A 21199-nucleotide genomic window follows, 5' to 3' on the forward strand; every position below is an offset into this window, starting at 1 on the left:
CAACACACATTGTCCCACCTTGTCTAATTTTTACATATTTGGTAATAGTCCTGCACTGAAGTGATCTACAACTACTTTTTCATCATTCATAGTCCTTGTTCATACCCCGACCTGTTCATACCCCAACGTGCACAGGTCTGCGAGGGCCCTTTATAGCTGCTTGCAGCTCTAGTTATTATTATTATTATTAGGGCCCGAGCAGCTACCGCTGCGAGAGCCCTCTTGTTTTTCTCCAGATTATTAGGGCCCGAGCAGCTACCGCTGCGAGAGCCCTCTTGTTTTTCTCCAGATTATTAGGGCCCGAGCAGCTACCGCTGCGAGAGCCCTCTTGTTTTTCTCCAGATTATTATTATTATTATTATTATTATTATTATTATTATTATTATTATTATTATTTACTGTGCAGCGCTTTTCCATTTTTGAGGGCCTAAACATGCACGAAAAGTCACCAAAATTTGCACATTTGTCGGGCCCGGTGAAAAATTGGATATTTTTGTGTTTCCCAAAACAATGCAAAAAAAATGGCTCTGCAGCGCCACCAAAGGTTGAAAAAGTGCACCTGGTCCCGGCCCGTTTGACCTAGAGCTACGAAAATTTTTAGGCATATGTAGGACCTAGAGACCTACAAAAAAGTCAGCGCGAGCCATGTGCTCAGATGTACAGAAAAAGAGTTATGAATTTTTGAATGTGCATTTTTGGCCCATTTTTGCACGTTTGCAGGTCCCAAACTGCTCCTTGTTTCTCCTAAACGCTTTACTCAATCACCTTCAAATTTGCTGTGGTCCATATTCACACATAGGGGCACAAGTGGGCAAAATTTGGTGCAGATCCGCTGACATATATGATAGGGGCGTGGCTTCAAATTATGTGTTCAATTTTTCCTTCGCCAAGAGTGACATAAACCTTAATAACTTTGTTGTACTAGCTTAAAAAAATCTAAAACTTCATAGATACATGGAAACTTATGTCTTTAACACCTTTGAAAAAAGTTTTTTTAAATACCTACTAGCGCCACCTAGTGGTTGATTAAAATGTTATTTTTTACACTTTCATGTATTGTGCTCAGTCTGTTTGAGTAAAACAAATGAAAATTGGTCAGAATATCATTAAGACATGGAATATTAAGGTTTTAAAATTTTACGACATTTCGATAATGGGCGTAGTCTGCACGCCACCTCAAAGTCAGATGACTCGCCAAAATGAAAAAAGTGGCTGTAATTGGCCCCAAAATGGCCTTATGAGTGGAAAATAGCCTCTCACTCCCGGCCCGTTTGACCTAGAGCTCCAAAAATTTGTAGTCTTATGTAGGACCTCGAGCCCTACAAAAAAGTCAGCGCGAGCCATATGCTCAGATGTACAGAAAGAGAGTTATGAATTTTTGAAGGTGCACCTTTAGCCCGTTTTTGCTCATTTGCAGGTCCCGAACTGCTCCTTTTTTCTCCCAAACGCTTGACCCGATCAACTTCAAATTTGCTGTGATGTTTTATCTGACTCTGAGGCACAATTGTTCAAATTTTCGTGACGATCCGCAATCAAATATGGTGGGGGCGGGCCTTCATATTATGCCTTTGATGATTACTTTTCCACATGTGAAACAAATCTTTATAACTCAGCTTTCCAAGCTTGGAAAAATCTGAAACTTCACAGACACATGGAGACTCAAGCCCTTAACACAAGTGTTTAAAAAAATCTTCAATTGCTTATAAGGCCATCTAGTGGCAAACAAAAATGTCAGTCTGATGTCTCGCCAAAACGAACAAAGTTGCTGTGTTTCGTCCCAGATGGTCTTATCTTTTCTAAACTTCATATATTTGATGGGTTTCCAATGCGGAATACACCTATCAATGTATTTTTTGTTATAGTGCGAGCGCCACCTAGTGGCAGCCAAAAATATAACATTTTTTAAACGTTTTTAAGTGTTTAGCTGAGCCTTTTGAAGTAATATCGCTGAAATTAAGTCTGAAAAGCCTCTAAACAGCCTTGATGACCTCCACCAAATTTTACGAAGTTTCGATAATGGGCGTGGCCTCTACGACCATTTTCATTCCGAAGCTTTATCTGTCCAGTAAAAGTTGCTGTAATTTGACCCAGATGATCTGATCTTCTCACAATTTCACACATTGGATAAAAATATTCTCCTGAACATATCGACAAAAATATATTCCAGTTTAAAGCTAGCGCCACCTAGTGGCTGCAAAAAATATCATTGGTCGAAAGATTACAGTCAATCCTGTTTGGTTTGACCTACAGCTATGAAACTTTGTAGGCAAATGAAGGACTGCAAGACCTACAAAAAAGTCAATAGAAGTGATGTGCTAGGATGTACAGAAAAATTGTTATGAATTTTTTTAATGTGCAGTTTTGTCCCATTCTTAGACATTAGCTGGTCTCAAACTAGTGCCTTTTTCTCTTAAACGATTCACCCCATTACCTTCAACTTTGGCATGAATCATTATCCAACTGAGGGGCACACATAGTCCAAATATCGTGAAGATCTCTTGACATAAAAGATGGGGGCGGAGCTTCCAATTATGTTTAATACTTCCTTTGCCAAGAGTGACAAAAATCTTCATAACTCAGCTATGACAGCTTCAAACCATCTGAAACTTTCCTGGGCCTTTAAAAGTAATGCAATAATACAGCTATGTGATAAACTTTCAAATCATTTACAGCGCCACCCAGTGGCGGACAAAAATCTTATTTTTTATACTTTTATGTACTGTGAAATGCCTGTTTGACTAAATGAACTAAAAAATGGTCAGAAAAGCTATGACACATTGGAACATTAAGGTTCTCAACTTTTATGACTTTTCATTAAAGGGCGTGGCCTCTATGCCAACTCAAAATCCGATGTCTCGCGAAAACGGTAAAAGTTGCTGTAATTGGACCTAGACGATCATATATTTTTAAAACTTTATATATGGGATGGGAGTCCAATGTGAAACACACCTACAGGCCTATTTTTTAATCATAGTACGAGCGCCACCTAGTGGCAGCAAAAAATATAGCAAATCCTTAATGTTTTTATGTACTCTGCTGAGCCCCTTGAAGTGACATCCCTTAAATGTTTTTTGAAAAGCCAGTGGCCATGCCTTATGCCCTCCGCAAATCAGTACGATGTTTCGACAGTGAATGTGGCCTATATCGCATTGAAAGTCACAAAATTGGAACAATAAAAGCTGCAGTAACTCCACCCACATTGTCCCACCTTGTCTAAATTTTACATATTTGGTAAGAGTCCTGCACTGAAGTCATCTACAACTACTTTTTCATCCTTCATAGTCCTTGTTCATACCCCGACCTGTTAATACCCCAACGTGCACAGGTCTGCGAGGGCCCTTTATAGCTGCTTGCAGCTCTAGTTATTCTTATTATTATTATTATTATTTACTGTGCAGCGCTTTTCCATTTTTGAGGGCCTAAACATGCACGAAAAGTCACCAAAATTTGCACATTTGTCGAGCCCGGTGAAAAATTGGATAATTTTGTGTTTCCCAAAACAATGCAAAAAAAATGGCTCTGCAGCGCCACCTAAGGTTGAAAAAGTGCACCTGGTCCCGGCCCGTTTGACCTAGAGCTACGAAAATTTTTAGGCATATGTAGGACCTAGAGAGCTACAAAAAAGTCAGCGCGAGCCATGTGCTCAGATGTACAGAAAAAGAGTTATGATTTTTTGAATGTGCATTTTTGGCCCATTTTTGCACGTTTGCAGGTCCCAAACTGCTCCTTGTTTCTCCCAAACGCTTTACTCAATCGCCTTCAAATTTGCTGTGGTCCATATTCACACATAGGGGCACAAGTGGGCAAAATTTGGTGCAGATCCGCTGACATATATGATAGGGGCGTGGCTTCAAATTATGTGTTCAATTTTTCCTTCGCCAAGAGTGACAAAAACCTTAATAACTTTGATGTACTAGCTTAAAAAAATCTAAAACTTCATAGATACATGGAAACTTATGTCTTTAACACCTTTGAAAAAAGTTTTTTTAAATACCTACTAGCGCCGCCTAGTGGTTGATTAAAATGTTATTTTTTACACTTTCATGTATTGTGCTCAGTCTGTTTGAGTAAAACAAATGAAAATTGGTCAGAATATCATTAAGACATGGAATATTAAGGTTTTAAAATTTTACGACATTTCGATAATGGGCGTAGTCTGCACGCCACCTCAAAGTCAGATGACTCGCCAAAATGAAAAAAGTGGCTGTAATTGGCCCCAAAATGGCCTTATGAGTGGAAAATAGCCTCTCACTCCCGGCCCGTTTGACCTAGAGCTCCAAAAATTTGTAGCCTTATGTAGGACCTCGACCTCTACAAAAAAGTCAACGCGAGCCATGTGCTCAGATGTACAGAAAGAGAGTTATGAATTTTTGAAGGTGCACCTTTAGCCCGTTTTTGCTCATTTGCAGGTCCCGAACTGCTCCTTTTTTCTCCCAAACGCTTGACCCGATCGACTTCAAATTTGCTGTGATGTTTTATCTGACTGTGAGGCACAATTGTTCAAATTTTCGTGACGATCCGCAATCAAATATGGTGGGGGCGGGCCTTCATATTATGCCTTTGATGATTACTTTTCCACATGTGAAACAAATCTTTATAACTCAGCTTTCCAAGCTTGGAAAAATCTGAAACTTCACAGACACATGGAGACTCAAGCCCTTAACACAAGTGTTTAAAAAAATCTTCAATTGCTTATAAGGCCATCTAGTGGCAAACAAAAATGTCAGTCTGATGTCTCGCCAAAACGAACAAAGTTGCTGTGTTTGGTCCCAGATGGTCTTATCTTTTCTAAACTTCATATATTTGATGGGTTTCCAATGCGGAATACACCTATCAATGTATTTTTTGTTATAGTGCGAGCGCCACCTAGTGGCAGCCAAAAATATAACATTTTTTAAACGTTTTTAAGTGTTTAGCTGAGCCTTTGGAAGTAATATCGCTGAAATTAAGTCTGAAAAGCCTCTAAACAGCCTTGATGACCTCCACCAAATTTTACGAAGTTTCGATAATGGGCGTGGCCTCTACGACCATTTTCATTCCGAAGCTTTATCTGTCCAGTAAAAGTTGCTGTAATTTGACCCAGATGATCTGATCTTCTCACAATTTCACACATTGGATAAAAATATTCTCCTGAACATATCGACAAAAATATATTCCAGTTTAAAGCTAGCGCCACCTAGTGGCTGCAAAAATTGTCATTGGTCGAAAGATTACAGTCAATCCTGTTTGGTTTGACCTACAGCTATGAAACTTTGTAGGCAAATGAAGGACTGCAAGACCTACAAAAAAGTCAATAGAAGTGATGTGCTAGGATGTACAGAAAAATTGTTATGAATTTTTTTAATTAAAGTTTTGTCCCATTCTTAGACATTAGCTGGTCTCAAACTAGTGCCTTTTTCTCTTAAATGATTCACCCCATTACCTTCAACTTTGGCATGAATCATTATCCAACTGAGGGGCACACATAGTCCAAATATCGTGAAGATCTCTTGACATAAAAGATGGGGGCGGAGCTTCCAATTATGTTTAATACTTCCTTTGCCAAGAGTGACAAAAATCTTAATAACTCAGCTATGACAGCTTCAAACCATCTGAAACTTTCCTGGGCCTTTAAAAGTAATGCAATAATACAGCTATGTGATAAACTTTCAAATCATTTACAGCGCCACCCAGTGGCGGACAAAAATCTTATTTTTTATACTTTTATGTACTGTGAAATGCCTGTTTGACTAAATGAACTAAAAAATGGTCAGAAAAGCTATGACACATTGGAACATTAAGGTTCTCAACTTTTAGGACTTTTCATTAAAGGGCGTGGCCTCTATGCCAACTCAAAATCCGATGTCTCGCGAAAACGGTAAAAGTTGCTGTAATTGGACCTAGACGATCATATATTTTTAAAACTTCATATATGGGATGGGAGTCCAATGTGAAACACACCTACAGGCCTATTTTTTAATTATAGTACGAGCGCCACCTAGTGGCAGCAAAAAATATAGCAAATCCTTAATGTTTTTATGTACTCTGCTGAGCCCCTTGAAGTGACATCCCTTAAATGTTTTTTGAAAAGCCAGTGGCCATGCCTTATGCCCTCCGCAAATCAGTACGATGTTTCGACAGTGAATGTGGCCTATATCGCATTGAAAGTCACAAAATTGGAACAATAAAAGCTGCAGTAACTCCACCCACATTGTCCCACCTTGTCTAAATTTTACATATTTGGTAAGAGTCCTGCACTGAAGTCATCTACAACTACTTTTTCATCGTTCATAGTCCTTGTTCATACCCCGACCTGTTAATACCCCAACGTGCACAGGTCTGCGAGGGCCCTTTATAGCTGCTTGCAGCTCTAGTTATTATTATTATTATTTACTGTGCAGCGCTTTTCCATTTTTGAGGGCCTAAACATGCACGAAAAGTCACCAAAATTTGCACATTTGTCGGGCCCGGTGAAAAATTTGATATTTTTCTGTTTCCCAAAACAATGCAAAAAAAATGGCTCTGCAGCGCCACCTAAGGTTGAAAAAGTGCACCTGGTCCCGGCCCGTTTGACCTAGAGCTACGAAAATTTTTAGCCATATGTAGGACCTAGAGACCTACAAAAAAGTCAGCGCGAGCCATGTGCTCAGATGTACAGAAAAAGAGTTATGAATTTTTGAATGTGCATTTTTGGCCCATTTTTGCACGTTTGCAGGTCCCAAACTTCTCCTTGTTTCTCCTAAACGCTTTACTCAATCACCTTCAAATTTGCTGTGGTCCATATTCACACATAGGGGCACAACTGGGCAAATTTTGGTGCAGATACTCCGACATATATGATAAGGGCGTGGCTTCAAATTATGTGTTCAATTTTTCCTTCGCCAAGATGGACAAAACCTTAATAACTCTGATGTACTAGCTTAAAAAAATCTAAAACTTCAGACACATGGAGACTTGGTTTTAACACTTTTGAATAATAATTTTTCAAATAGCTACTAGCGCCGCCTAGTGGTTGATTAAAATGTGATATTTTACACTTTCATGTATTGTGCTCAGTCTGTTTAAGTAAAATAACTGAAAATTGGTCAGAACACCATTAAGACATGGAATATTAAGGTTTTAAAATTTTACGACTTTTCGATAATGGCTGTAGTCTGCACGCCACCTCAAAGTCAGATTACTCCCCAAAACGAAAAAAGTGGCTGTAATTGGCCCCAAAATGGTCTTATGAGTGGAAAATAGCCTCTCACTCCCGTCCCGTTTGACCTAGAGCTACAAAAATTTGTAGCTTTATGTAGGACCTCGAGCCCTCCAAAAAAGTCATCGCGAGCCATACTCTCAGATGTACGGAAAGTGAGTTATGAATTTTTGAATGTGCACCTTTGGCCCGTTTTTGCTCATTTACAGGTCTCGAACTGCTCCTTTTTTCTCCTAAACTCTTTACTTAATCGACGTCAAATTTGCTGTGATGTTTAAACTGACTGTGAGGCACGTTTGTTCAAATTTTTGTGACGATCTGCCATCAAATATGTTGAGGGCGGGGCTTCATATTATGCCTTTAATGTTTACTTTAATGTTCACACATTGGATGAAAATATTCTCCTGAACACATAGATAAACATATATTTCAGTTTAAAGCTAGCGCCACTTAGTGGCTGGTAAAAATGTCATTAGTCGAAAGATTACAGTCAACCCTGTTTGGTTTGACCGACAGCTATGAAACTTTGTAGGCAAATGGAGGACTGTAAGCCCTTCAAAAAAGTCAAAAGAAGTGATGTGCTCGGATGTACAGAAAAATTGTTATGAATTTTTTTAATGTGCAGTTTTGCCCCATTTTTAGACATTTGCTGGTCTCAAACTAGTGCCTTTTTCTCTTATGATTCACCCCATTACCTTCAACTTTGGCATGGATCATTATCCAACTGAGAGGCACACATAGTCCAAATATCGTGAAGATCTCATGACATAAAAGATGGGGGTGGAGCTTCAAATTATGTTTAATATTTCCTCCGCCAAGAGTGACAAAAACCTTAATAACTCAACTGTGACAGCTTCAAACCATCTGAAACTTTCCTGGGACTTTAAAAGTCATGCAATAATACAGCTATGTGATAAACTTTCAAATCATTTACAGCGCCACCCAGTGGCGGACAAAAATCTCATGTTTTATACTTGTATGTACTGTGAAATGCCTGTTTGACTAAATGAACTCAAAAATGGTCAGAAAAGCTATGACACATTGGAACATTAAGGTTCTCAACTTTTATGACTTTTCAATAAAGGGCGTGGCCTCTATGTCAACTCAAAGTCCGATGTTCGGCAAAACGGTAAAAGTTGCTGTAAATGGACCTAGACGATCTGATAATTTCAAAACTTCATATATGGGATGGGAGTCCAATGTGAAACATAGATACAAGCCTATTTTTTTTATCATAGTACGAGCGTCCTAAACGGTTGACCTGATCAACTTCAAATTTGGCGTGCTTCATTATCAGCCATTGGACCACAACTGAGCAAAATTTTAAGAAGATCGGCCAACATATATGATGGGGGCGGGGCTTTAAATTATGCATGTCAAATTTCCTTCGCCATGAGCAATAAAAACCTTAATAACTCCAATGTGCAATATTACCAAAATTGCGATTCCAATTACTTAGTTGAGCCCGTTGGACAAATGCGAATAAAAATGTTACCTTTTCTAGAAGAATAATCTCTACAGTTCGCCTGCAAATGCACAAATACATTCATACCCAAATTTGTTCATACCTCGGAACTGTTCATCCTTCAACGTGCTCATGTCTGCGAGGGCCCGTTATAGCTGCTTGCAGCTCTAGTTATTATTATTTACTGTGCAGCGCTTTTCCATTTTTGAGGGCCTAAACATGCACGAAAAGTCACCAAATTTTGCACATTTGTCGGGCCCGGTGAAAAATTGGATATTTTTGTGTTTCCTAAAACAATACAAAAAAAATGGCTCTGCAGCGCCACCTAAGGTTGAAAAAGTGCACCTGGTCCCGGCCCGTTTCACCTAGAGCTACGAAAATTTTTAGGCATATATAGGACCTAGAGACCTACAAAAAAGTCATCGCGAGCTATGTGCTCAGATATACAGAAAAAGAGTTATGAAATTTTAAATAGGCATTTTTGGCCCATTTTTGCACGTTTGCAGGTCCCAAACTGCTCCTTGTTTCTCCTAAACGCTTTACCCAATCACCTTCAAATTTGCTGTGGTCTATATTCAGACATAGGGGCACAACTGGGCAAAATTTGGTGAAGATCCGCCGACATATATGATTGGGGCGGGGCTTCAAATTTTGTGTTCATTTTTTCTTTCGCCAAGAGTGAAAAAAACCTTAATAACTCTGATGTACTAGCTTAAAAAAATCTAAAACTTCATAGACACATGTAGACTTTTCCCTTTATTTTCTTTAAAAAGGATTTTTTTAAATAGCTAATAGCACCGCCTAGTGGTTGATTAAAATGTGATTTTTTACACTTTCATGTATTGTGCTCAGTATGTTTAAGTAAAATAACTGAAAATTGGTCAGAACACCATTGAGACAGGGAATATTAAGGTTTTAAAATGTTACGACTTTTCGATAATGGGCGTGGTCTGCACGCCACCTCAAAGTCAGATGACTCGCCAAAACGAAAAAAGTGGCTGTAATTGGCCCCAAAAAGGCCTTATGAGTGGAAAATAGCCTCTCACTCCTGAACCGTTTGACAATCCGCCATCAAATATGTTGGGGGAGGGGCTTCTCATTATGCCTTTGATGTTTACTTCGCCACATGTGACACAAATCTTTATAACTCAGCTGTACAAGCTTAGAAAAATTCAAAACTTCACAGACACATAGAGACTCAAGCCCTTAACACATGTGTTTAATAAAAAAATCTTCAATTGCTTATAAGGCCACCGAGTTGCAAACAAAAATATCAGTCTGATGTCTCGCCAAAATAGAAAAAAGTTGCTGTATTTGGACCCAGATGGTCTTATCTTCTCTAAACTTTATCTATTTGATGGGTTTCCAATGTGGAATAAACCTATCAATGTCTTTTTTGCCATAGTGCCAGTGCCAGCTAGTGGCAGCCAAAAATATAGCATTTTTTAAACGTTTTTATGTGTTTAGCTCAGCCCTTTGAAGTAATATCGCTGAAATTAAGTCTGACAAGCCTCTATATAGCCCTGCTGACCTCCACCAAATTTCATGAAGTTTCGATAATGGGCGTGGCCTCTACGTCCATTTTCATTCCGAAACTTTATCGGACCAGTAAAAGCTGCTGTAATATGACCCAGATGATCTGATCTTCTCACAATTTCACACATTGGATGAAAATATTCTCCTGAACACATCGACAAAAATATATTCCAGTTTAAAGCTTGTGCCACCTAGTGGCTGCAAAAAATGTCATTAGTCGAAAGATTACAGTCAATCCTGTTTGGTTTGACCTACAGCTTTGAAACTTTGTAGGCAAATGGAGGATTACAAAAAAGTTAATAGAAGTGATGTGCTAGGATCTACATAAAAATTGTTATGAATTTTTTTGATGTGCAGTTTTGTCCCATTCTTAGACATTAGCTGGTCTCAAACTAGATCATTTTTCTCTTAAACGATTCACCACATTACCTTCAACTTTGGCATGGATCATTATCCAACTGAGGGGTACACATAGTCCAAATATCGTGAAGATCTCATGACATAAAAGATGGGGGTGGAGCGTCAACTTATGTTTAATATTTCCACGATTTTGTGATTAGGGGGGTGGGTGGTCTGTATGCCACCTCAAAGTCGGAGTTTGCCCAAATCAGCAAAACTTGCTGTAATTTAGCCCAGATGATTTAGCACCTTCCGACCCGTTTGACCTAGAGCTATGAATTTTTTTATGCATATGTAGGACCTCAAGACCTACGTAAACATTATAGAGCGCCATATGTTAGGATGTACAGAACCAGAGTTATTAATTTTTGAATGTGGCATTTGGCCCGATTTTCTACATTTTTCGGTACCGGAACCCTTGACCCGATCAACTTCACATTTGGCGTGCCCCAATAACTGACATAGGGGAACACTTAGGCAAAATTTCGTGAAGATCTGCTATCATATTTGATGAGGGTGGGGCTTCAAAATACGCGTTTCAAACTCAAATTTCGTTCACCATTAACAATAAAAACCCTAATAACTCCAATTTGTAAGCTTGAAAAAATCTGAAACGTTACAGGAATTTTACTAGTCAAAGCTTTAAAATATCGGCATGGTTGAATATCAACTTAATGATAGCGCCACCTAGTCACAGACAAAAATGTCATTTTTTAAACTTTCATGTGTTGTGCTAAGCCTGTAAAAGTAAATGAACTGAAATTTTGCCCGAATAGCATCAAGACTTAAGAGATATGGGTTTCCAAATTTTACGACTTTGTGATAAAGGGGGTGGTCTGTACACCATCTCAAAGTCAGAGTTTTCCCAAATCAGCAAAACTTGCTGTAATTGAACCCAGATGATCCTTCAAACGGCAGCCCCTTCCGACACGTTTGACCTAGAGCTACCAAATTTTTTATGCATATATAGGACCTCAAGACCTACAAAAACATGATAGAGCGCCATGTGTTAGAATGTACAGAACCACAGTTATCAGTTGTTGAATGTAGCATTTGGCCCAATTTTCTACATTTTGATACTGTAATTGAGCCCAGGTGATCATAAAACGAGTCAGTTCTGACCCGTTTGACCTAGAGCTACGAAATTTTTGATGTATATGTAAGACCTCAAGACCTACAAAAACATTGAGCGCCATATGTTAGGATGTACAGAACCAGAGTTATCAATTATTGAATGTAGCATTTGGCCGGATTTTGTACATTTTTCGGGACCAAAACCCTTGACCCGATCAACTTCACATTTAGTGTGCCCCATTATCTGACATAGGGGCACAATTGGGCAAAATTTCGTGAAGATCGGCTAAAATATATGATGGGGGTGGGGCTTCAAATTACGTGTTACAAACTTAAATTTCTTTCGCCATGAGCAACAAAAACCCTAATAACTCCAATGTGCAAGCGTTAAAAAATCTGAAACTTTACAGAAAATATACTAGTGCGACCTTAAAATATCTGAATGGTTATCTTTCAAATAAAATGTAGCGCCACCTAGTTACAGACAAAAATTTCATTTTTTAAACTTTTATGTGTTAAGCCCGTAAGAGTAAATGTACTAAAAATTTGTCCGAATAGCATCGAGACTTAGAGAATAAAGGTATCCAAATTTTAAGACTTTGTGATAAAGGGAGTAGTCTATGTGCCACGCCAAAGTCAGAGTTTGCTCACATCAGCTAAACTTACTGTTATTGAGCTCATGTGATAATAAAACGGCAGCCAGTTCCGACCCGTTTGACCTAGAGCTACGAAATTTTATATGTATATGTAAGACCTCAAGACCTACAAAAACATCATAGAGTGCCATGTGTTAGGATGTACAGAACCGGAGTTATTCATTGTTGAATGTAGCATTTGGCCCGATTTTCTACATTTTTCGGTACCAAAACTTCCCAACCAACTTCACATTTGACGTCCTCCATTATCTGACAGAGTGGCACAACTGGGCAAAATTTCGTCAAGATCGGTTTACATATATGATGGGGGCGGGGCTTCAAAATACATGATTCAAATTTCCTTTGCCACCAATGACAAAAACCTTAGTATTTCAATTTTTGCGCTGTGCAATTCCTGTTTGAGCAAATTAACTGAAAATTGGCCAGAATAGTATTAAGGCATGATACATGAAGGTTCTCCAATTTTACAGTTTTTTGCCAAGGGACGCAGCCATTACGTTGTTTCAAAGTTTGATGTCTCGCAAATACCAAAATGTTTCTGTAATTGAACCCAGATGGTCTTATCTTTTCTAAATTTCATATAGTTGATGGGAGTCCAATGTAAAACACACCTAGGAACCAGTTTTTTGTCTTACTGCGAGCGCAAGTGGAGCGAAAGTGGAGTGGAACTCTATTTTGCTTTCCGGATGCTATGCCAACAGTCTGATGATAAACTCTCAGTTCCCTAGGCGCATTGAATGGATAAAGTTGTGAAAAAGGGTGGGCTGCAGGGAACTACTATAGAATAAGCTCGCCTGAGCCAGCTCATTAAAGGCGCCACATATTCAGATTTAATAAATGTGAGGAACTGAGAGTTTATCATCAGACTGTTGGCATAGCATCCGGAAAGCAAAATAGAGTTACACTCCACTTTCGGTGGTGCCAAACGTACTTTCTAGGATGTTCAGGTAGTCTTTAGAAGTGGCATTTGGGTCATTGAATCTGACAGCTTGCAGGACCTCAAGTGCAGAGCCCTTTACACTTTCGAAGTCGAAACAACGATAAGTGAGATTGGACAATCCACCAACATTTTTGCAGTTGCTGAACGAGATCCGAGTAGAGGAAGAGCATGACGCCTTGCGTCACAGGCTTCAGCTGCCTCAAACTGTTTATGCCAAGAGTGCTTCAGTAACTTCAGGAGCTGAGTTCAAAGACCTAAGTGACCAAATCCACCAACAAAGAGCAGAAGTAAGCAAATTTTGTGTGCCGCCAGTTATCCTGAGCCCTCAGCCACCCAATCCTATGGGGACCCAGAGTTTGGAGGAAACCAACATTGAAGCGTTAAAGAAAGATGTGGTCATGCTGTATAAACAATTATCGGTCATGTCAGTTAAGCTTCAGTACAGTTCCGCCACTGAGCCTTTACAAAAGGACATCAGGCTAAAACCACAGTCACAAAGGAATTTCACTTCTCGAGGACCAAAAGATCTGTTCTGTTATCGCTGTGGTGAAGATGGGCAAATCACTGTGCGGCCCCTAAGAACCACCCTAAAGATATTCAAAAGCTGCTGAAGGCTCAACGTAAGTCCAAATCAAGTCACAAACCTGATGAAGAATGTACGGTGACTACAAATGCTTTTGTCGAGAGAAGCTCTGTCAATTTCGATCTGGATGGATTGCCAGGGGGACTGGTTAGTCCGCAGTCTACTGCTACTGTAAAAATTAATGCCCACCCTTGCACTGCATTGATGGAGATTGGCTCTCACTTTACCATAATATTTGACAGCTGGTACATTGAACATCTGTTGCACATCCTACTGAACCCTCTAAATGGTCTTGTTATCTAGGGTTTAGTGACTCAAAAGACAGTTACCCTCACAAGGGGTATATTCAAGCTGACTTGGAATTGCCTAATGGTGTGTTCAGATGGAGCGTGAAGAGCGGACTGTTTTGTATTGTCGTCAATAAAGTTCGCGCGATGACATGTCGAGCGATACGATGGACGTAATGAAGCGACGCGTGGCGCATAATTACGCGTGACGCGAGAAGTTTAAAAATTTTGAACTCTTGGCGCGTGTCGCGTCGCATCAGCCGATCAGCTTCTGGAACATACAACGGCTCACACGGGGCAGGAACGAATCATGGCGGCTGCTTTGCGGTCACCGGAGCTACCCAACACGGCCAGCTGAGCAATACAAAAACGGAGAAATAAAGGCGGAAGGGAGAACTTGGGACAACTGCTTTGCTTTCTTTTTTTAACAGCTGTTGAATCGTAGTTACTGTGCTAAACTAACCATAGTGCAGCACTGATAGCACAGTATTTAGCACGGTGTTGGCCATTTGATTGCGACATAGAAACTTTTTTTTTTGGCAGACCAGTATTGCCGTTAAGTGAGGGACACACAGTGTAAAAAAAGAATAAAGGTGCTGTTGGAGAAAATATTGGCTCTGCCACATCCCGGAAAAATGAAAGTTCTCAGCAATGCTGTCCTTTCCGGATCCACTGTAAAGTGCACAGCAAGCTCACTCCCCTCGCCTCGCGTGACACTGTTGCATGAAAATTTAACTTCATCTAGACTTTGTGACAAAACGCCTCGCATAGAGCGTAAACGATGTGCTCCATCTGAACGCGGCATAAGAAGTCAAAGTCCAACAAAGTCACACCGGTTCCCATCCTTTGTATGTCCTGACCCTCATTGTTCAGACACCATACCAGTCCTAATTAGCATGTACATCAGGAAGGTTAGAGCTCCTAATTCCAATGTAAGGAGAGGCTGTAATGAGCGTGTTACTTCATTCAATGTCCGAATAATGGAGAAAGACCCATTACCTGTTCTTGAGCCCAAGACTGTGAAAGAAAATATAGACCAACCTGTGGCTAAGATTAAGTGGCCAGGCCCTGGCCCTTTAGTCATTCCGCCAGGCAAGGAGCACATTGCCATCTGCAAGGTCACAGATAAGCAACCCTATGGGGACAGTATTCTAATCACAGAATGCACTTACTCCTGTGCTCTTCCCCCCAATGTTCTAGTTCAGTCCACAGTGCTATTCTCCAAGACACTAGATGATAACTAAATGGGCCTACCGCGTTGTTTTTGTTTGCTTTTTCCACTAAAGACACGAAATGAAAAAAAGGTTGTTCATCAACCCTTTGTTCACCAGAAGTTTTGTAGTTTTGTCTGTTGTTTACATGGTGCTAAGTTAATAAAAAAAACATTGATCTAATTATTACCTTTGATTTTGTCGTTGCACAAAGGTTTGCTTCCGCTTTGTTTATTAAACATGGCTTTTCTTATGCCTAAAATTCATATATTCTTCTGTCTAAATTGTTGTAAGTATCCTTTATATATTGTTGCTAAGTCAATGAAAATATCTGCGACATTAAACCGAACCCAAGCACCCGCCACAAGGTGTTACACTTATATTTATTGCTATTCTCCAGAGTCCAGTCACTTTCTGCGGGCAATGTTTTCTATGCTGCTTCATTTATTATTTCACACACAAGACGATCAGATACAGGCAGGGTTGAAAGACGGGCAGCAAAGAGAAGTCGATGAGCAGGCGAATGACCAGATGCAGGCAGGGTTGCTACATGAGCTGTTAGGCAAAGGATGTTGCTGGAAGGCTTGGCATATGTCTACAAGATAATCTAGCGATTACTGACAGAAAGAGGCCAGGCTTTATGCAGAGCAGGGACATTTGGTAATTTGGACTGGTTGACTGGAATGTGGTTGAACTGGTTTGTGACTGAGGTGGCTGAACCCTCATTGTTGTGACATTTAACTATTAGAGCCATTCCTTTATTGAAGCATTGGCTAAAAACAGACTATGAAAACAAGCCTAAATTTGAATGCTTAAGTGGAAGCTAAGCTACGAATCAGGTTCAACCAGAAATGAATCTGCAAAACAGATTAATGCATCTGGCAGGAGTAAACGCAAATAGATTAATTTAGCATGAGCGACGTGATTCATCAGGCATGCTAGAAATTGCAGCAGCTAATTAGTCTTTAAATGAAAATAAAGACAGTCTCACCATGTTGATAGGATCAACGGGCCCAATGCTGTTGACGTACACTGCCGTTTCGATCACCGTTGGCCTCACTAAAAAACAGAGTATTTATAAATACACATATAAGAAATACAGTATACGATTAACGACTTTCATTTTTCAGATGACTGTAACAAGTGATCTAATTGGAGACCAAACAGACTGACCAGGCAAATCAGAGTGTACTTTTGTTGGCTGTGATTAACAGTCTGTGGCATATTTGCAATGTGTGCCAAGCTTAGCACGAAGTGACAGCCCCAAGCACCCAGAGAGTGAGCGAGAGATGGAGGGGGTGCCGTGAGTGAGCAATGAGAGATTTTGAGTGAGCAAAATCTTTTTCTGTGCTCAAAATCTTTCATTGCTCCCACAAAATCTATCATTGCTCACTCATGATTGTGGCAGAAATATAATTTCATAGGATTCCACATACTGCGTCTGCACGTCGCCATGCTGCACCATGGCAATGATGGCACACAACCCAGTGCATGCGTTTTCACCTCTGCCACGCTGCGTCCCTGGAATGGCAACCAACCCGCATGATTGAAAAGAAAAAAAAGTTCTCTAAACTTTCAGTAACAAACCGAGCTTCATTTGTGGAACGTTTGTGTGGATAACACTTTTTGCTGTATTCATGTATGTAAGTGAATTGACAGAATTGTGACTCAAACATTAATGTTTGTACACAAGTCACAGTGCCACAGTCACAGTAACATCACAAAACTATACTCTTGTCTTGATGGCCATCGCACAGAGAGTGAGAACTAATTGGGGAAGACTATCTGTGTGGAATGTTGTTGGTTTTTTGTTTTGTTTTGTTTTTTGTATGTCCCGATGTAGATCACAGTCTTAAACTGTGGCTTGTCATTTTACATTGACAGTCATGGCATTGTAAAATGGCATTATGGCAACAACTTCTCTTCACAACTCTTGAATGTGTATGGATGTGAATGTAAGAGCTGAAAGATACATGTTGGGGTATGAGCACATGCATGAGGGAATAAGAATGAACACATGCTAAGCTTGGAATTTTAGGAACCCTTGCATTGTGGGGAATGGGCAGGGGCCCTGCTACGGTGAGATGCTCACCATGCTCTGGCACACTGTTGTGTTGAGTTTATAAAAGAAAATACAAATTGTCCCCAAAAAGAGACATATTCTTGTTTAGCCTCCATACACTGGTTATGAGATCATTATTGGGAATGAGAAAGAAAGTTAGGTAAGGTTTTATTAAACACATAAACTTTGTTTATGTACGTATGTACAATATCTTAACAGGGGGCAAATCCTACTTTTCAGAATTCACTTATCGCTGGATTTTTCAGGCCCACATTAACCGTGCAAAATGCAGAAACACTAGTTTGTCACTTTTAAACCTAATTTGAATTTCCACTTATAAACTGTTCTCAATCTTTCAGGTATTTGAAATACAAATGAATAGAATGAACTTTGCTTGCCTCCAATGTCAGGTCGTAGTTTGTTGTCATAGCCTTGTAGAAGTTTATTAAGTATCATTGTCACATCACTTTCATAGACTTTTGGAGATAAGACCCATGTTTTATTAATGGGTACGTCTTCATAATCTTCCTCTTCTTGTTTACCAGGCTGAAGGGTTGCACTGAAAAGGACCAAGAAAATAAGATGAAACATTTTCAATAAATTAGAAGTATAGAGACAACTATTTTTGCTTGTTTCAACAAGTAATACAAGAACTAAAAGCATCTCAATCAGGCAAATATATTGTGGTCCTATGTAAGAATATTTATGTTTTTTTATTCTAGCCGCATGATGACTAACTGTGTCCAGTGTTTATACACTGAGATTTTAACCATGGGTGCACGTAAGAATTTTGGTGTTCTTCTCAAAGAAGCAGAATACCCTGGCTTTAGTAACTCCAATGGATGCATTTAGTTGTTGAGACCAAACAACTCTTCAGATCCTTTGAAAAAACAAGAAAATATAAATCTATCCTCCTTTATCCATTTGACGAGGTGTTATTTTATCTCATTATGTAGATTCACCAGCTACTAATCACAATTTAATTATTGTATGTTCCATTTGGTAGTAATGTGAATACCAATCTTTTCCATCTCATGTTTATTTTGTTAATTCTACTTTTTTGGGTAAGTTCTGTATTAAGTTACACAATGTTAATACTGCAAATCTCAACACTTCTCAAGATATTTCTATAGGCTACATCTAAGAGTGTACTAATTAATAGTAAAATTAATAACATCGTAAAATTGCCATTACATAGTATGTTGGGTTGTGGGAAAAAAAACCCACCAAGCAACAATCTACAGAAATTGAATCCGTAGAGCAGATGTAGCCAACCACCGGTCAGCAGCCCTGTACCAGTCCATAGAGCAACTGGTGCATGGTCTGCATCCAAAATAATGCACTCCTCTATTTTTGTTTTATGTTTTGTCCTAGTCAGAAAGATATTTTCTTTTGAAAACTGGCCAGATTCACTTGGCTTCATTTCTGTCACTTGAGTGCCGAAATTTAACTCACAAATAAATGAGAAATGAGAAAAAAATAAATAAAAATACAATTCAACCCATGAGTCCACTGTCTATAAAACTGTGATGCCTTTGCGTGTGTTAAAGGATTCACTCAGTCGTGGTTCCCATCCGATCTCTCTTTTTTTTTTAATTATTATTATTATTATTATTAAAAAAATAAAAATAATTAAGTTAGCCAGTGCAACGGTTAACTAGCTTCATACAAACTGATGCAGTCCTCTTCCGCAGGCTTCCATGTGCCTAACAACACACCTAACAATGTGCAAAAATTTTTACTTTTAAACAAACATTAACAACATTAGTCCCAAGATAGTCTCAAGCTGCTCTCAGTCACTACTCAAGCACTGTGAAAGTAATTTCAATCCACAAAGGTGGAAACAAACAATTATTTTCAAACTACTGGCCAATATCATTGCTTCCACAGTTCTAAAAAATTCTAGAGAAATTAATCACACAAACCTGATAATTTCATAGAGAAACATCGTGTCTTAAGTGACTACCAATACAGCTTCAGAGAAAAAAGATTAACCACCCTGGTTGTATTGGAACTATTAGAAGACATTGCTACAAATATTGATAAAAATTAACTTACAATAGGGATTTTTATTGACTTAAATAAGAATTTCACACCATTGATCATAAGATATTAATGGAGAAATTAGCTAGGTATGGTATACGAGGTGTTGCATACAATTGGATAAAGAGTTACCTACATGATAGGAATCAGTATGTACAGTTCAATAATAGAAAATTGGATCTGCTGAAAACAACTCATGGAGTCCCGCAAGGGTCTATACTTGGTGCCAAATTTTGGTAATACGTTTGCCTTTTTCTTTGGTCATTCTCCGTAACTCATTACTGTATCTGACATGCCCCCAGTTTCCGTTTCCAGTCGGCGACCAGTCAAAGCCTCCCAGGTCTCAGTTCGGCATCCAGCCGATGCTTTTGGCGCATTGGCGGGTTCCAGCCGTCTACAACATTGGCCGGTCTGCAGCAGCACCTGGGCCCGCAAGCATGTCATCGCCACTGGCGCTCCGGACACCCTGCTGACTCACCTCGCCGGGCGCATCTAGTATGGCGTTCCAGATGCCCCCCTGACTTTACTTGTTGGGCAGATCTTTTCAGCGCCAGTGACATGTTTGGACTGTTTTTTTTTGGAGGGGTTTTGCCGAGCCCCATTCCACATTCATTGTTTACGCCTGCCTGTGTACCTGCCCTTCTTGTAAATGGACTGGATGGACTTTTACTTATATAGCACTTTTCTACATTGGGTACTCAAAGCGCTTTACACTAACTATCATTTATCTACTGATGACGCAGCATCAGGAGCAACTAGGGGTACACTGTCTTCCTCAAGGACACCTTGACATTTTCATGATGATCAGGGGATCGAGCCCGCAGCCTCTAACTGGGAGACAACCACTCTACCACCGAGCCATGCAGCCCCTTCTGTCATCCAATCAGCTTCTTCTGCCTTTTTGTTCCTCTCCAGCCATTTCATGTTTCCTCTTTAAGTGTGAAGTTTATTTAAGGCCCCAGTTTGCGTTCAGTTAGTTGTCGAGTCATTGTCTATGTTCTAAGTTGTTTTTGCCCTTTGTTGAAGTTTACGCCCGAGTTGCATTTCATCGCTACGTTCAGTCCTTTTGTCTCCATATGTTTCTGTTCCGTATTTCCCCTTCGAAACCTACCCCTATCTGATATCTTTTAGTTACTCTGGTTACTTTGCACCGACATATATGCCATACGCAAGTGTCAACAACCACCTGCATTGTACTTTGACAGTCCTTAAACTGAGTTTTTGACCTTTTTAGCCCAAATATCTTTGCCACACTTTCACCTAGGAAGTTGAGATTTTATATTTTGCATCTGAGGAGTAGACAGAAGGTTTGTGGTGATTTTTAGACATACTGTATATACCATACGCAAGTGTCAACAACCACCTGCATTGTACTATGAATGGCCTTAAACTGAAGTTTTGACCTTTTTAGTCCAAAAATCTTTGCAACACTTTCAGGTAGGAAGTTGAGAGGATATATTTAGCATCTGAGGAGTGGACAGAAGGTTTGTGGTGATTTTTAGACATATATGCCATACGCAAGTGTCAACAACTGCCTGCATTGTACTATGAAAGGCTGTAAACTGAGGTTTTGACCTTATTAGCCCAAAAATCTTTGCAACACTTTCAGCTAGGAAGTTGAGATTTATATTTTGCATCAGAGGAGTAGACAGAAGGTTTGTGGAGATTGTTTTGGACATATATGCCATACGCAAGCGTCAACAACGACCTGCATTGTATTATGAAAGGCTTTAAACTGAGGTTTTGACCTTTTCAGCCCAAAAATC

General features: G+C 39.6%; 1 protein-coding gene across 4 annotated transcripts in view; it reads right to left on the reverse strand.

Moving 5' to 3' along the window:
• Positions 1-21199, reverse strand: part of gabrg1 (gamma-aminobutyric acid type A receptor subunit gamma1) — an 80985-nt gene that overhangs the window by 53056 nt on the left and 6730 nt on the right. For 3 of the 4 annotated variants that reach the window (XM_088432909.1, XM_088432907.1, XM_088432911.1), the window contains exons 2-3: positions 17789-17949; positions 16320-16387 (exon numbers count right to left, since the gene is read on the reverse strand). In XM_088432909.1, the coding sequence (XP_088289035.1) occupies positions 16320-16387; positions 17789-17949 (229 nt within the window). Of the gene's footprint in view, positions 1-16319; positions 16388-16764; positions 16850-17788; positions 17950-21199 lie in introns of all 4 variants that reach the window. The other variant, XM_088432910.1, reaches the window with a different exon arrangement.

This window comes from Hippichthys cyanospilos, chromosome 14, assembly GCF_059441005.1.
Source record: "Hippichthys cyanospilos isolate Australia breed blue-spotted pipefish chromosome 14, RoL_Hcya_1.0, whole genome shotgun sequence".
In the NCBI taxonomy this organism is placed as follows: domain Eukaryota; kingdom Metazoa; phylum Chordata; class Actinopteri; order Syngnathiformes; family Syngnathidae; genus Hippichthys; species Hippichthys cyanospilos.